This window comes from Monodelphis domestica, chromosome 2 (assembly GCF_027887165.1).
Source record: "Monodelphis domestica isolate mMonDom1 chromosome 2, mMonDom1.pri, whole genome shotgun sequence".
Classification (NCBI taxonomy): Eukaryota; Metazoa; Chordata; class Mammalia; order Didelphimorphia; family Didelphidae; genus Monodelphis; species Monodelphis domestica.
Window position 1 is genome coordinate 458,933,167 of NC_077228.1, and position 16,577 is coordinate 458,949,743.

At 43.4% G+C, this 16,577-nt stretch overlaps 1 protein-coding gene across 1 annotated transcript in view; it reads right to left on the reverse strand.

Moving 5' to 3' along the window:
* Window positions 1-16,577, reverse strand: part of ABCA4 (ATP binding cassette subfamily A member 4) — a 203,038-nt gene that overhangs the window by 147,379 nt on the left and 39,082 nt on the right. Inside the window, exons 6-7 of the mRNA XM_056819098.1 lie at window positions 6,928-7,051; window positions 2,506-2,703 (exon numbers count right to left, since the gene is read on the reverse strand). Coding sequence (XP_056675076.1) covers window positions 2,506-2,703; window positions 6,928-7,051 — 322 coding nt within the window. The remainder of the gene's footprint in view (window positions 1-2,505; window positions 2,704-6,927; window positions 7,052-16,577) is intronic.

The following is a 16,577-nucleotide window of genomic DNA, read 5'->3' on the forward strand; positions in this document are numbered from 1 at the left end:
AGCCAATACTCTAGCCCCTATGCCACCTAAGGGAAAGAAAAGCCACCTTCCTCTTGGAGCAAAGAAAAAATCCCTTCTCTGGCCAGAGAGTGAAACTTGGTCCTTCGAGTTCTGCCCATTTCCCAGATCCTTCCAGAAAAGAGATTTTCTGCTTCATTCTGGTCTTTGCACAGCCCCTGGCCCAGAGTGGGCTCCTTGTTGAAATGAGCTTGTAGTCCATTGGAAAGGAGAGCCAAGCGTTGGAGGGAACCTCAAATCAGAGCTTTTATTAAGCACCTCCCATGTGCCAGGCACTCTCTTTGGCTCTGGGGGCACAAAACTAAAAATGAAATGGCTCCTGCTCTCAGGACCCGAAATTCTCCTGGGTATTTTTTTTTTAAGAACTTTAATCTTGCTTTTTTAAGGCAGAATAGAAGAGGATTTCTGGGAACTTAGAGGGCAGAGGTCTCTTACTTAAAAAAAGAAAAAGGCAAACGCTTCTCTGGGAAAGAGTCCATCCTAATCAATCCAATTCATTCGATTCCATTGAATAAACATTTATTAAAATGGCTGGGCTGGGACATAATCCCTACTCTTAAGGAACTGATCTTCTGAAAACACAATAGACAGAAAAATTATAATAAATATTGTAGCAACCCTTGGGAACGTGGGATGGATGTAGGTATCTTCTGACTGCTCTCTGCCATCTGCAGGACTCTTTCTTTTTTAAACCCTTCCCTTCCATCTTAGAATCAATTCTGTGTATCAGTTCCAAAGCAGAAGAGCAGTAAGGGCTAGGCAATAAGGGTTAAGTGACTTGCCCAAGGTCACACAGCTAGGAAGTGTCTGAGGCCAGATTTGAACCCAGGGTCTTGGAGTCTGGCTCTCAATCCACTGAGCCACCTAGCTGCCCCCAGGATTCTTTTTATGACTGCTGAGCTGAAACTCTATGGATGTACTAAAGAAATAATCTCCCCCTCTCAGGCGTCTTCTTCCCTCTGGTTCCCCTCCCCATCACAGCAGGCTCCAATCAGTGAACTCATGGACTCCTGTCTGGGATGAGACCACCTCCCGTCTGTGTCTTCTTTCCTTTGGCCCAGGGCTTTGATCTTGAAAGGCAGCAGCTGTTTTGGACCAGCCACAGCAGAGGCAACAGCAGGCCACTACCTTCCCCCATCCCACCCCCTAACACACACCCCAACAAGGGGGAAAGAGTAGCCCACAGGGAGAGAGACCATCAAAAGAAAGAGGCCATTCGGTATAATCAGGCTGAGCTCAGGGAGGGGTAAAATGTAAATAGGAAACAAAATCATTCTTGCAAAGACAAAAGCTATCAACAAACATCTCCCTGACGCTTGACTATTAGCCTCCCAATAGATGGTAATCATTTTACCATTCCTTATTGCTTAGCGTTCTCTTTCTGTGTGGGAATAAACCTGTCTGTTCTATGACTTATTCGTCTTTGTACTCTTGGCGCCATTTTGAATTCCTCCTATCCTTGCTCAGAGGAACCTGTAGGCCAGAACCCAAAATAGGATTGTTCCCCAGGAATTGGAGGTGAAGGTGAAACTGATGAATGGTTCCCCTATTGAGAAGACAGGCAACCCCAGAGCAATGAACCCAGGAAAATTGGGAAGGGCAGGACCAGGACAGGGACTGGTGAAGGTCTCCAAGCCCATTGGCCCAGGGCCTGCCATTCTAGAATAATGTCAGTTTTTGCACCAAGCTTTGAATTTAAGTCTTTCTGGTTCCAAGGGCAGCATCCCTACAAAGCATTCCCTTCTTATAAACTCCAAAATTATTTAATATACTTGGTATCATGAGCATCATCTTTATTTTTTTTAAGGCAACATGGCAGAATGGGTAGACAGCTGGCCTCAGAACCAGGAAGACCCAAGTTCAAGTTATACTTTGGACACATACTCTGTGACCAGCATCATTTAACTCTAAGGGTATCAGACAACTCATTAAGACTATAAATTATAGACAAGTTGCTTTATCTCTACCAAAGGGAGAAAATTCTAAACTAATTCCCTACACAGATAAAAATCAAAGATCTAGAAACAAATGAATAAACATCTATTTATCATTATTCATGTAATCATGGGTTTAGAATCATGGAAAGGACTTTAGAGCCCCCTTAATTTATAGAAACTGAGGCCTATAGAGATCAAAGTCAGAAAGGTAGTGGAAGAATCAGTATTTGAACCCAGATCCCCTGATTCTGAATCTAGCATTCTTTTCATTGCACTCTATTAACTCAAGTTTTTTTTTTTAATTTCCAATACCTAGATAATTACTATTCATATATTTATGTAACTTTGGCTTCCTATAGAATGTAGCTAAAGAATGAATATGATCAATGGTTTCCTTGGAATCTTCTTGCTCCATAAGTCCATGATTCTATATTGACACACAATCCTGGTGAAGAAAGAATCCACAAGTAGATGGCACCATACTCTACAGACCTTGGTGGGGGGGGGGGGGGGTCCTCCCATGGGGGTTCCAGTCAGTCCATTCACTTACCAGCTGAAAGAGCTTAAAGAAGTCCACATTAGAATAGAGGGCATCTTCCACCCACTGCAGGCTGCCTTGGGAGAGGGGGCACATGGCTCTCTGGACAGTCCGCGCCCCTCCTCGCTGGCTGAAGATGATGAATCGGTTCAGAAGGGTTTCACTACAGGCAATGTCTTTCAGCATCAGGTCTGGGACACCATAGGCGAACTGTAGGGAATAATAGCATATCCCCTTTATGATGCAAAAACTTCTCCCCTCCTTATCCCAAGAGAAATCCCAATAGGAGCTTACAGCAAGAGATAGGTACCAATCTCGACCCAAACATCACCTCAGCACAGCATCTGGGACAGCGTTTTGGGGGATGCTCCTCTTAGCCTCCAAGGAACTTAAGTTGTAAACAAAAACCCAAGCACAGGAATTACTTTGTGAAATTCAGATTATATAGGGTCATTCCCATCCATTCGCTTAGCCACTTCACAGTTTGCCCAAGGACACATACTGTAAGGATCCCAATGTTCCAGGTCGTCAGAGCATCTCCTGGACTTTACCTAGGAAAACCTGCCCCATCCGCTCCATTTGTCATAAATTAGAATCATCCTGGCCAAACTGGGAAACCAGGCCACTCTTAAGTAAGGTCACAAGGCCACAGGCAGCATTTTGGATCGGTCTGGGCTACTTAATATCCCAAGGGACTGCAGCTACGTTTATTTTCTTTTTCCTCTCTGTCCTAATCCTCAGATGATCCTCCAGCCAAGAGATCGAACACAGGAGCCCTTTAAATAGGACCTTGAGAGTGGAATCTAATAATGAGCATTAAAGGATTAAAGGCCCATGTTTGATGATGAACAAAATAGCCTGAGATGGTCAGGGAGGAAGAAACCATACTTAGAAATCTCAATCAAGAATGAGAAAGAGATCACTGAAAATAGGACTAGAGAAAGAAAGAGGGATAGTAATTAAGATAAGAGATTGATGGCACAGGAACATATGGGTGAGTATGGCAGGGGTTCTAAAGGAAGAAGAAATCCTAGTTTGGACCCACATTTGTATTTTCATTGGTATTTAGTGAATATGGTAGGGTTCTAAAGGAAGAAGAAATCCTAGTTTGGACCCACATTTGTATTTTCATTGGTATTTAGTGAATATGGTGGGGTTCTAAAGGAAGAAGAAATCCTAATTTGGATCCACATTTGTATTTTCATTGGTATTTAGTGAATATGGTAGGGTTCTAAAGGAAGAAGAAATCCTAATTTGGATCCATATTTGTATTTTCATTGGTATTTAGTGAATATGGTAGGGTTCTAAAGGAAGAAGAAATTCTAGTTTGGACCATATTTGTATTTTCATTGGTATTTAGTGAATATGGTGGGGTTCTAAAGGAAGAAGAAATCCTAATTTGGATCCACATTTGTATTTTTATTGGTATTTAGTGAATATGGTAGGGTTCTAAAGGAAGAAGAAATCCTAATTTGGATCCATATTTGTATTTTCATTGGTATTTAGTGAATATGGTAGGGTTCTAAAGGAAGAAGAAATTCTAGTTTGAACCCACATTTGTATTTTCATTGGTATTTAGTGAATATGGTGGGGATCTAAAGGAAGAAGAAATTCTAGTTTGGACCCACATTTGTATTTTCATTGGTATTTAGTGAATATGGTAGGGTTCTAAAGGAAGAAGAAATTCTAGTTTGAACCCACATTTGTATTTTCATTGGTATTTAGTGAATATGGTAGGGTTCTAAAGGAAGAAGAAATTCTAGTTTGAACCCACATTTGTATTTTCATTGGTATTTAGTGAGTATAGTGGGGGTCTAGGGGAAGAAGAAATCCTAGTTTGGACCCACATTTAAATTCTCATTTGTATTTAGAAGCCCCAGGTGGACAATCCTTCCACAGAGGTAACCGGCAACTCCTTTGAAATTTAAGGTCTTTGAGAGTCACCTTTGGGTGCTCCTTAAGAAGTTAAGTGATTTCCCCTGGGCCACACAGCTGGTAGGAGTCCAAGGTGAGACCTGAACTAGGCTTTTCCTGACACCAAAGCCAGCCCTCTATCCGTTACACTAAGCTGCCTCTCATGTTGTACCCAACCCCCAGTGTGGGACAAATGTGAATAGAGCCCTTGTATGTGTCTGGTTGACCATCAGCTTTCATTAAGCTCCTGGGTTTATTCATCGTGTGAGCTCTAGGTGACTTGGGCTCAAGCCCCTATCCTAGGACTCAGACTTCTTATTCTCTCCACATGAAAGGTTTTCAAGCTCTAAAACCTGCAGGGACTGGTGTTCCAAATATAACCAGTCTTGTCAGAGGGGAACTGGAAAGAAATTTCCCCTAAATTCCTCCTGTTATCTCTAACTCCCTTTTATTACCAACTGGAAACCAACACGCACATTTCCAGGATTTCGGTTTTATGAGCCGTAAAAGAAAGCAAAGAGGAAAATGAGCAATCGGTGCTGACACATTCTTCCCCGCTACCCCCACCCCAAAGCCAATGGGGGCCTCTGGCCTCATTCAGAGCCTCCTATTGAGCAGGGCTACATTCCAGCTAGAGGGGCAGCCTGACAATGGCAACACATTCAGGGACAGACACCAGGGTGCCCAGGGACTGACAACGGGCTGCCTCAAGAATGGTCTGACCTATAGGACCCTTTGTCCCATTTCTGTGTACACCTGAATAAGGGGTGTCAGATGGCTAGGTCTGGATCTTTTTCAAGATTATTTTTAACTCATAAAATCATAGATCTAGAAGTAGAAGGGATCTCTGGGGCCATAATCCAATCCCTTCCTTTATTGGAGAAGCATGGTAGAATGAATAAAATGCTGGATTCAGAGTCAGGAAGATCTGACACAAAGGGCTTAAAACATATCTCCTCGGACCCTTCCTGCCTATGTGACTGAGCAAGTCACTTCATCTCAGCCTCAGTTTTCTCATCAGTAAAATGAGGGAGTTGGACAAGATGGTCTTTGAGGTCTTAAGTCTGCAATCCCATGAATCTATGAATCCAAGACGCAGGTAGTGACTCTCCCTAGGTCATATGAGTAGCAAATGGAAGAGCTGGAATTTGAAACCAGGTCCTCCAAATTCCAAGCCAGTGCTCTTATCATGAAACCAGCCTGAAAGTTCTTACCCCTTCTGAGCAGGCACTGGGAGGAATGAGTTGGGAAGTTTCTAGCCACAGTCCTTTGAGATAGAAATGCTAGACAGGAAGACTGTATAGAAGACCTGATACAAGATTTGACTGGCCAAATCCTGAGCTAAACTTAGGGATAAAGGGGTAACGTTGGTGGACCTTGCAGATCTCCTAAGCATGCAGTTACATCATTATTCATTTGCCCTGCCATTTTCCACTTTGTTTTCCTTTATGGTCTTTCTCCAATGGGTCATTGGAATATGAAAGTGACCATGGGCTCCAGAGAGCTATGCCTAGAGAGCTCAAGCCTACTGACTTGGAATATCTTCCAGGTTGGCTGCTGGCTGCTTCTGGACAACTTTTTCCGTGATGGAAGTTTAAGAGACAATTGACCTAGTAATAGAAGGTATCAGAGGTCCTGTGATTCATCAACAGGATCACAAAGGACATCTTGACCACCCCCTTCACTTTATAGTAGAGGAAACTGAGGCTGGGAGAGTGACTTATCCAGGGAAACATAGCTAATGAGTGTCTGGGGGAGGAGTTGAATGTAAGTCTTCCAAGTCCAGTATCCTATCCACTTTACCATATTTCCTCTCGTTCCTAATTCATACGTGTGTAACTCATAAACAGCATATGCACATAATTCTTGACATTGCATATAATTATACTAACAGGTCTAGGTCCTGCCTTCAAAGAGGATATAAGACAACAGGAAAAAACAAAATGGGGTGGATTTTGGTCTTTGAACAAAATTCACTGCTATCTGAGAAGATGGAAAGAGGGCCAGCTCTTTTGGGAAAGACTTAACTGGAAATAAAAAACCAGAATTGTATAGGCTTGGGAGCCATGGAGGAATTACAGCCTCTCTGAAGAAGGGAGGTCTTTTTGTATGAATGAGAATTCATCCAAGCAAGGGAGCATCCAAAGGAGTCTTCAGAAACACACGGAGGAGCAGATGCTTCATTTGCCATCCAGAACCAAAGCTTGAAGCATCTTCTTAATCCTGTCTGTCCCCATTGTATTATCCTGAGTGTAAAGGACTAATCCTGACCTCTGAAAAGCAAGAAGGCTAATGTGGCAAAGTCCCCTCCTTTCTGCCTTTCCCAGCTATTCCCCCTCTTTGGGTTTCTCTTTGAGCACCCAGGTCCAAACTAGTAAGTGAAATCATAGCTGCTTGTCTTCCTCCACCAAAGACTCACTAATCATTTAAGTCATGGGTGATGGAGCTCAGAATACCCATGTACCCCTAAGCAAGGGGCATGGGCGCATGCCCAGTTCTACCACACTTGTTATACCACACCTGCTCAGGACGGACTTGAGAGGTCATCAGAAGATAGACCACAGAGTCAGGCAAGCCAAATGTGTGCACCAGGAAGTGTGTCAGTGTCTCTTCTTCTTTTAGAATGTCCTTGATTCGAATCCCTCTTCCTACATGTCAAAAAGAGAGAAGAAGGATACAGATCATAAAGAAGAGTATAAATAATAAAGAAGGGTACAAGTAATAAAGAAGTGTATATATAATAAAGATGGGTACAAATAATAAAGAAAGGTATATATAATAAAGAAGGGTACAAATAATAAAGAAGGGTATATATAATAAAGAAGAGTACAAATAATAAAGAAGAGTATATATAATAAAGAAGGGTACAAATAATAAGGAAGGGTATATATAATAAAGGTACAAATAATAAAGAAGGGTATAAATAATAAAGAAGGGTACAGATCATAAAGAAGGGTACAAATAATAAAGAAGGGTATAAATAATAAAGATGGGTACAAAAAATAAAGAAGGGTATATATAATAAAGTTGGGTACAAATAAATAAGTTTCTTGAGAGCAGGGTCAGTCTCATTTTGGTAAAGAATAGTTGGAGGCACCATAGTGTATAATAGTCATTTATGCCTGAGTGTGAAGGCATTTTAGATCCTTTTCTGAAAGGAGATTTTTCAGAAGGCTTAGAGGGGAGGAAATGGGGGAAAGTAACCACCAATGGAAAGAAATAGAGATAGGAACTACTGAAGACACATTTAATTAACTCCAATTCTCATCTCATTCAGCTGTCACACACCATCCAGTCTCAGACATTTGTTTTTCAGGTGTTGTTCAGTGGTATCTGAATCTTCATGATCCCATTTGGGGTTTTCTTGATAAAGATACTGGAGTGATTTGCATTTCCTTCCCCAGATTATTTTATAGATGAGGAAACTGAAGTAAACAAGGTTAGGTGAGTTGCCCAGTGACACTGAGGCTAGATTTGAACTCTGGAAGATGCGAGTCTTCCTGACTTCAGTCATTCACTGTACCATAATAGTAAATGTTCAATAAATGTTTGTTGATTGATCACATAATTACAGGGCTGAATGAAATTAGGAAAAGTCAGAAGAATTCACTTCAGATTTTCCAAATTTGAACTCTCTTTGGAGCTTCCATCGGTGAAACTCTTCAGTCTTTACTGGCAGTCTGACCTGCTGAAGAAGCCATGAAAACTAGAAGGTTCCACAAAGGGGTGAAATAGTAGTGAGAAGCAGCTTGGTGTATTGGATCATGCTGGACTTGGAGCTAGGAAAATTTGGATTTGATTCCCACCTGAGACACTTACTGGCTGCATCTGTAGGAAAGTCACTTCTCTGTGAATTTCTCATCTGTAAAATGAGGGGGTTGGACTATATGGCCTTGGAAGACTTTGTCAGCTCTAGATCAATGATCTTCTGGCCCTATGAAAGGTAGGTCTGTTGTCCAGGCATTCTCTGTGTAAGACACAGACTCAAAACGCTCATTTAAAAATGCATACAGGGGCATCTAGGTGGCTCAGTGGATAGAGAGATGGGAGATCCTAGGTTTAAATGTGATACTTCCTAGCTAGCTGTGTGACCCTGAGTAAGGCACTCAAACCCAGTTGCCTAGCCCTTACCACTCTTCTGCCTTGGAACCAATAGTTAGTATCCATTCTAAGATAGAAATAAAGGTGTGTTGTTTTCTTTTAATTATGCAGAAAAGAAAGGGGGGTGGGGAAGAGTGGATAGAGCACCAGGTCTGGAGATGGGAAGTCCTACGTTCAAATTTGTCCTTGGGCAATTCTAACTGTGTGACCCTGGGTCAGTCACTTAATCTCATTTGCCTAGGCCTTTCCTTTCCATCTTTGAGTTGTTACAAAGACTGCAGGCAAAAGTTTTTTTAAATAAATTAATTTAATTTTTTTTAAAATTTATACAGACTGAAGATTTCTTCTCTGGTATTTCTATCTGGGTACCTACTCCAAATCTGGCCTCAGATACTTACTAACTAGCTGTCACCTTAGACAAGTCACTTAACCCTGGTTGCCTCACTTTCCTTATTTGTAAAATGAACTGGAGAAGGAAATAGCAAACTACTCCAATACCTGTGCCAAGAAAACTCCAAATGGGGTCATCAAGAATCGGACACATCTCAAGATTAACAACAAATCTACACCAAAATCTATGCCTAAAAGGAGAATTGAGTTAAAAAGGAAAAGCACAAAGCTATTAAATGCTTTCAAGTTGCTGATATGCCCAAGCAAGGTCAATCCTAGGCAACACAGCAAAACAAAGAAGTTGGTCTTCGGAATGCACCAATCTCTCCTGCTTTTTCTTCCCCTGGCAGAAAACTACCCCCATCTTCTTCCAGGACCTAAGGCAATCTGTTCTTAGGAAAGCATCTGAAACAAATTCAATATAAAGACTAAATGACTCTCCCTTCCAGAATCTGTGATTTCCACTGCTTTGCTCAGATATATAATTAGGGCAGAGCCATGTGAGCTTTGTCCCTGGGCATCAAATTTAGAGGGTGCCCAAGGCACTGTCCAGTTTGGGGCTTCCCCCACTCAGTCTTTCCTTTATCTCATCCAGTCTCACCCATATGGTGGCCTCAACTTGGTGAGTAGTCTCCAAATGAGTCTCTTTCCACCTCTACCCCCTTTCAGTTTGCCCTAGGAAAGTGTTTATTAGTAACTAACTCATGCTCTGGCTAGAGATACTCTCTAGAGATTCAAGAAAGCTGACTCCAAGCCCTCTACAACTATGTGAATTTGCATCCAGGAAAAATCCATCCCCCCAACCCCCAACCCCCCCCCCCCCCCCCCCCCCCCCCCCCCCCCCCCCCCCCGCTGATTTGTGGAGGACACTCTGGGAATTTAGCCAAGCTAGACTTGTTCTCAGACAGCAGGCATGGTCTACCTGAAGCCTTTCCAATTTGACAATAAGGCTAATAGCTGCTAAAATGTAGGCAGCTCTTTAAGGTTTGAAATCCACTTTATATACATTCCTTCTTTCAATTCTCATAACACCCTCTGGGAAGTAGCCACCATTATCCTCTTGTTACAGTGGAAGAAATTGAGTCTGATTGAGAATGAGTGACTTGCCCAGGATCACAGGACTAGTAAGTGTTGGAGGTTATGTTCAAACTCAGATCTTCCAGAATCCAAGCCCTCTATCCGCCATTACACCACCCAGTTGCTGCTAGTAGGATCCATACAGTACTAGCACAGAACCCAGGCTAACTCCCATGATATGAGGAATTATGGGAGGGGAAGACTTTAATGGAGGTGAATGATTCATCTCAGTCTAAAGTGTTGTCCTTCCCCAGGGTATTGGCATCCACCAAGAATCAAAGAATTTATTCAGCTAAAGGACATAATTCATTGGCAGAATTCCAGTTAGCACCAGCAAGTGTGGGATTTTTTTTTTCCTGGGACATGGGGCAGTAGGGTTCAACCACAACATCCCTTTGCTCCTTTTCCCAACCTCCCAACTCTATGGGATTGGCTCCTGAAGCAGTTTGTGGTCCGAGGTTCTCTAAGGCTGTGAAGTGGTCTGATAAGGCAATAACAACACAGGAAGTCTTTGGGTTGGGTGATTACTGCATAACTACACACCTGGGTAGAACTCTAAGCCATGGACTCCTCCATCAAATTCCCCATTCAACCTACGATCACCTCCCTTTCCAATCACCCCAGAATATTGATTCTGAATATTCCCTCTTCATCTAGATAGCTGGAAGGAAGGAAGGAAGGAAGGAAGGAAGGAAGGAAGGAAGGAAGGAAGGAAGGAAGGAAGGAAGGAAGGAAGGAAGGAAGGAAGGAAGGAAGGAAGGAAGGAAGGAAGGAAGGAAGGGTGGAAGGAAGGGTGGAAGGAAGGAAGGGTGGAAGGAAGGGTGGAAGGAAGGAAGGGTGGAAGGAAGGGTGGAAGGAAGGAAGGGTGGAAGGAAGGAAGGAAGGAAGGGTGGAAGGAAGGGTGGAAGGAAGGAAGGAAGGGTGGAAGGAAGGAAGGAAGGAAGGAAGGAAGGAAGGAAGGAAGGGTGGAAGGAAGGAAGGAAGGGTGGAAGGAAGGAAGGAAAGAAGGAAGGAAGGGTGGAAGGGTGGAAGGAAGGAAGGAAGGAAGGGTGGAAGGAAGGAAGGAAGGGTGGAAGGAAGGAAGGAAAGAAGGAAGGAAGGGTGGAAGGGTGGAAGGGTGGAAGGAAGGAAGGAAGGAAGGAAGGAAGGGTGGAAGGGTGGAAGGAAGGGTGGAAGGAAGGAAGGAAGGAAGGAAGGAAGGAAGGGTGGAAGGAAGGAAGGAAGGGTGGAAGGAAGGAAGGAAGGGTGGAAGGAAGGAAGGAAAGAAGGAAGGAAGGAAAGAAGGAAGGAAGGGTGGAAGGAAGGAAGGAAGGAAGGAAGGAAGGAAGGAAGGAAGGAAGGAAGGAAAGAAGGAAGGAAGGGTGGAAGGGTGGAAGGGTGGAAGGAAGGAAGGAAGGAAGGAAGGAAGGAAGGAAGGAAGGAAGGAAGGAAGGAAGGAAGGGTGGAAGGGTGGAAGGGTGGAAGGAAGGAAGGAAGGAAGGAAGGAAGGAAGGAAGGAAGGAAGGAAGGAAGGAAGGAAGGAAGGGAGGGAGGGAGGGAGGAAGGAAGGAAGGAAGGAAGGAAGGAAGAGAGGAGAGGAAGAGGGAGAGAAGGAGAATAGGGAGGGATGAAGGGAAGGAGGGAAATTAGCATTTATTAAGTGCCTACTATGTGCCAAGCACTGTGCTAAACTCTTTAAAAATATTAACTCATTTGGTCCTCACAACAACCCTCAGAAGTAAGTGCTATTATCATTCCCATTTTACAAACTGTCTTGGTCTCCATTATGCTTTGGCAGTGCTTGGCCCAAGCCTGTTTGCTACTGGTTTTATGTTTTAAGGACTCTTTTTATTTTAAAGGACCTTATGCAACAAAATCCATTTATAATTTCTTCTTTAAATGGATTAGACACAAGTTAGATAATAACCAATCAGGATGTTAGGAACAGGACCATCTGGGTCAATTTGTTGAATGTCAAAGATTAGTAGAGGCCAAGTACCATTATAGCTAGAGCTCCAGTTTTATCAACTGCCCTTTCTAGAAATATTCAGAATCAAAGAGCTGAAAGAGGATTTGATCTGCAAGGTCATGTGGTCTACTTTCCTCAATTTTCAGAAGATGCTAAGACTGAAAAGTTAGGCCATTTGTCTAAGGCCATACAGCTAACTAGAGGCTAAATCAAGATTAAAATTCAAGTTTTCTGGTTCCAAATCCACAGCTTTTTCTTTTGTGACGTGCCAACAATCTTATTTTATTTTTAAATGTAATTTTTCCATTTACTTTTCCTTTTTTTCTTCAGTTAACAAGCATTTCTTTTCTCTCCTTTCTTCCTTCTCCTCCCCAATAAGGAAAAAAAAAAGCCCAATCCTTGTAACAAATAAACAGAGTCAAGTGAAACAAATTCCCACAGTGACCATGTCCAAAATGTATGTCTCATTCTGCACCTGGGATCCATCACTTCTCTGTCATAAGGTGGATAGTATGGTGTGTGTGTGTGTGTGTGTGTGTGTGTGTGTGTGTGTGTGTGTGTGTGTGTGTGTGTTCTTGGACATGGGCTTGTGTCTAGAGCCAGAAAAGCTCCTGGAGGTCATCTAGTCCAATTATCTAATTTTACAGATGCAGAATTGAAGCCCAAAGACACTAAAAGACTTACCTGAAGTCAGACAGGTAGTAAAGGGCCCAAAATGGGATGTGAACCCCATTTCTTTGGTTCTAAAGGTATCATTTGGTTTTGCCAGAAGGTATGAGTCAACCTAGGTGGTCACTGAAGTCTCTTCCATCCCTCAACAATTCTGTGATTCTATAATACGTATTATGCCACTCCAGCTAGATTGCAAACTCCTTGAAGGTGAGGGCCATAGTTTCTATTTCTCTTTTAGTCCTCACTAGAAAGGAAGACTCATCTTTATAAGTTTAAATTTGGTCTCAAAGACTTACTAGCTGTGTGACCCTGGGCAAGTCACTTAACCCTGTTGGCCTCAGTTTCCTCATCTGTAAAATGAGCTGGAGAAGGAAACGGCAAACTGCTCCAGTATCTTTGCCAAGAAAAGCCCAAATGGGGTCCTAGAGAGTCAGACACAACTGAAAAAGGACTTAACAACTTACTTTGGTAAGTACTGAATGGCTTGATCTGAGGCTCAGGGCTCAGTTCATATTGCACCCCCTTCACATCCTCCACCCAGTCTCACTCTAACTTATTCATCAAATCTGAGATGTGAGAACAACCCTGGCTCATGTGTATATTGCTGATAAAGCTAACAAAGTTCTGTGCATTATTATTATGCTTTTAAATGATCTGCCTCCCTCATGGGAAACAAATCAATTAGTAAACATTTTGTAAATGAGGGTTGTAGAAATAAGAATTTTGGGGATCGGAGCTTTTTTTAAGAGCTGAAGGAACCCCAAAGTAATCTAGTACAGAATTACCAAATGTTAGCTGGGGAAAAAACAAAAACAACAAAAACAGCCCAAGGCAGCCTTCTAGTCCAGCATATACCTGAACAAGAACAATGTAACATATCCCCCCACCCCACCCCAAATGGTTATCCAACCTTTGAGAGGCAACTCACTACCTCTCAAAGCAGTAAATTCCATTTTTGGATAAGTGTCATTATTTGAGAAGTTTTCCTTGACATCAAGCCTACATGTGTCTCCTCAGAACTTCCCCCTATTGTTTCTGGTTCTACTCTCTAGAGACATGCAGAATAAATTTAATTCAGGGGTTCTTCGCTGAGATCCACAGACCATTCCCTCCCCCCTAAATGGTCTGTAGATAGATTTCAGGGGTTTTGTGAACTTGGATGGGAAAAAAATTACATTTTTATTTCACTAACCTCTTAATGAAACTTAGCATTTCCTTTGATGATGATTTTTTTTTAAAGCATATTATTCAAGGACAGCTGGATGGCTCAGTGGATTGAGATCCAGGCCTGGAGACAGAAGGTCCTGGGTTCAAATTTGGCCTCAAACCTTCCTCACTGTGTGACGTTGGGCAAGTCACTTGACCCCCATTGCCTAGCCCTTACTACTCTTCTGCCTTGGAATACACAGTACTGAGTCTAAGGAGGTGTCTGGAAGGAGAACTGTTATTGTCTAGAATAGGAATCCACTTCCATAACATCTGAGTGCAACTGCCCTTCTGGAGTTCACAATAAACCTATCCAATGATGTTTGGGTTTTTTTCTGCTTTTCCAAATTCCTCTGAAGTGGAAACAGTCTGGCCATTTAACAGATGTACAATTCTGCTTATTAAAGCTTTGTCAAGGTGATATTTTTCAATAAAGTTTCGCATTTCCACCAAATATATATATATATATATATATAGACAGTATTGAGTCTAAGACAGAAGGTGAGAATTAAAAAAAAAAAAAGCCCATTATTCTCAAAAAGAGGTCCATAGACTTTGCCAGACTCTCAAAGGGATCTGCAATGACATGGGGAATAAAGATTAAAAATCCCCCAAATAATCCCTCTTACATATAATTCAGTTAGTTTTTCAGTCATTTTGAGGTATTCTTGGCAGAGAATGGTTTGCCATTTCCTTGTCCAGTTCATTTTACAGCTGAAGAAACTGAGGCCAACATGGTTAAGTGACCTGCCCAGGGCCACACAGCTAGTAAATATTTTAGACTGGATTTGAACTCAGGAAGACGAGTCAGTCTTCCTGACTCCAGTCCCAGTACTCTATCCGCTGCATTCCCTAGCTGTCCTTCCTTCCATAGAATAGTCCTTGAAATACTTTCATTCTTTCTCACTCTAGCCTCTCTTCTCCGGGTTAAAGATTCCCATTTCCTCCAACTGATCCTTGTAACATCCAAGCCCTGCACTACCCTGGTCGCCCTTCTCTACATACAGCACATCCATTGCCCTTCTCAAGCTGTGATGCTTTGACCTGACCCAATACTCCAGAATTTTTTCTGACCAGGGCAGAGTACAATGACACTTTATTCCTAAAGCCATGCTTCTCTCTGTGTGTTTCTCTCTGTCCCTTTCCCTCTTTTTTAGTCTCTCTCTCTTTGTCTCTGTGTTTGTCTCTGCCTCTGTCTCTCCCTTTCCCTTTCCCTTTGTCTCTGTCTCTGTCTCCCTTTCCTCTCTCTCTCTCTCTGTTTCTCTCTCTGTCTCTCTGTCTCTCCCTTTCCCCCTCTCATTGTCTCTTTCTCTGTCTCTCTGTCTCCTTTTCCCTCCCTCTCTCTCTGTCTCTGTCTCTGTCTCTGTCTCTCTCTCTGTCTCTCTGTCTCTGTCTCTGTCTCTGTCTCTCTGTCTGTCTGTCTGTCTGTCTGTCTGTCTGTCTGTCTGTCTCTCTCTCTCTCTCTCTCTCTCTCTCTCTCTCTCTCCCCGCCTCCCTCCCTCCATCTCTCTCTGTCTCTCTCTCCCCCATTCTCTCTCTCTCTGTCTCTCTCTCTCTCTCTGTCTCTCTCTCTCTCTCTCTCACTTTCTGTCTGCCTGTCTCTTTTTAAACCCTTATCTTTCATCTTAAAATCAATAGCTTGTATTGGCTCCAAGGCAGAAGAGTGGTAAGGGCTAGGCAATGGGGGTTAAGTGACTTGCCCAGGGTCACACAGCTAGGAAGTATCTGAGGCCAAATATGAACCTAGGTCCTCCCATATCCAGGGCTGGCACTCTATTCATCAAGCCACCCAGCTACCCCCAGCTACGCTTCTCAATGGACAAACATGGATGAGTGAGATGGAGAAGATGGGAGTTGTACGGACCCCCAACACTCAACTTTGCTACCACCCAGAGAGCTGGGCTGCTGATTTTGCCACCTGCTTTCCATAAGCCCCAGGGGAAAGGGGGCAGGACCCAGATCCATCAACAGTCATCCCTCCGAGTAGATGAGGGCAGAGACCCCCTCTTCTCCCCCAAAGTGAGAATCTGGGGCCCCTGAGATTATGAGAGGGAGTCGATACCAGACAGAGGCTTAACCAGAGTCCCGAGGGAGAAACATGAACCAGGCAGCCTACGGCAAAGACAAAATAAATTTGGTTGAAAATGTCGTTCTTCTTGTTTCCATCCCTGCTGAAGGGAGGGGGCCGGGGGTGGTGGTGGGGGAAGCATTGAACTGGGAGATGGAAGGGAAGGAGAGAGGAGGGGACGCTGCCAAACTGAGGTGGGAGGATGAGACTCCTGCAGAAGACCAAGAGACCACAGGGTTTGCTTGGTGCTGGGGTGGGCAGGGGGTGGGAAGAGAAAGGGGGAGTTCATGGTTGTGCACTTTTAGCCTTAATCCTCCCCTGCAGAGAATGCAGTAAGGCAGGTTTGCTATGAAAGCAACATGCTGCCTGGCCCCAGCTAGTAACTGGTTTTCCCAAGAGAAACTGACAAACTCAGAATGGGCCCTTTGGAAGGACTAACTTCTCCCTTCGGGTCATGTCGTCCAGGGTTCAAGGGTGACTTTTGTCTTCAGGGGGCCAGACAGGGAGCTAGGAATGTCCCAACTCATCCTCTCCTTCCCATCTCTTGTCTCTTGAAGCCATGAGATGTGGGGAAACACAGTGAGTGTTCAGGACACCCCAACTGGTTTATGTGGGACCCCTCTTTTCTAGGACACCTAAATCACTCATAAGTTTAGCGGTGGATGACATTAGAGAATATCTAGTTCAATCTCCCATTTTCCAGGTGAA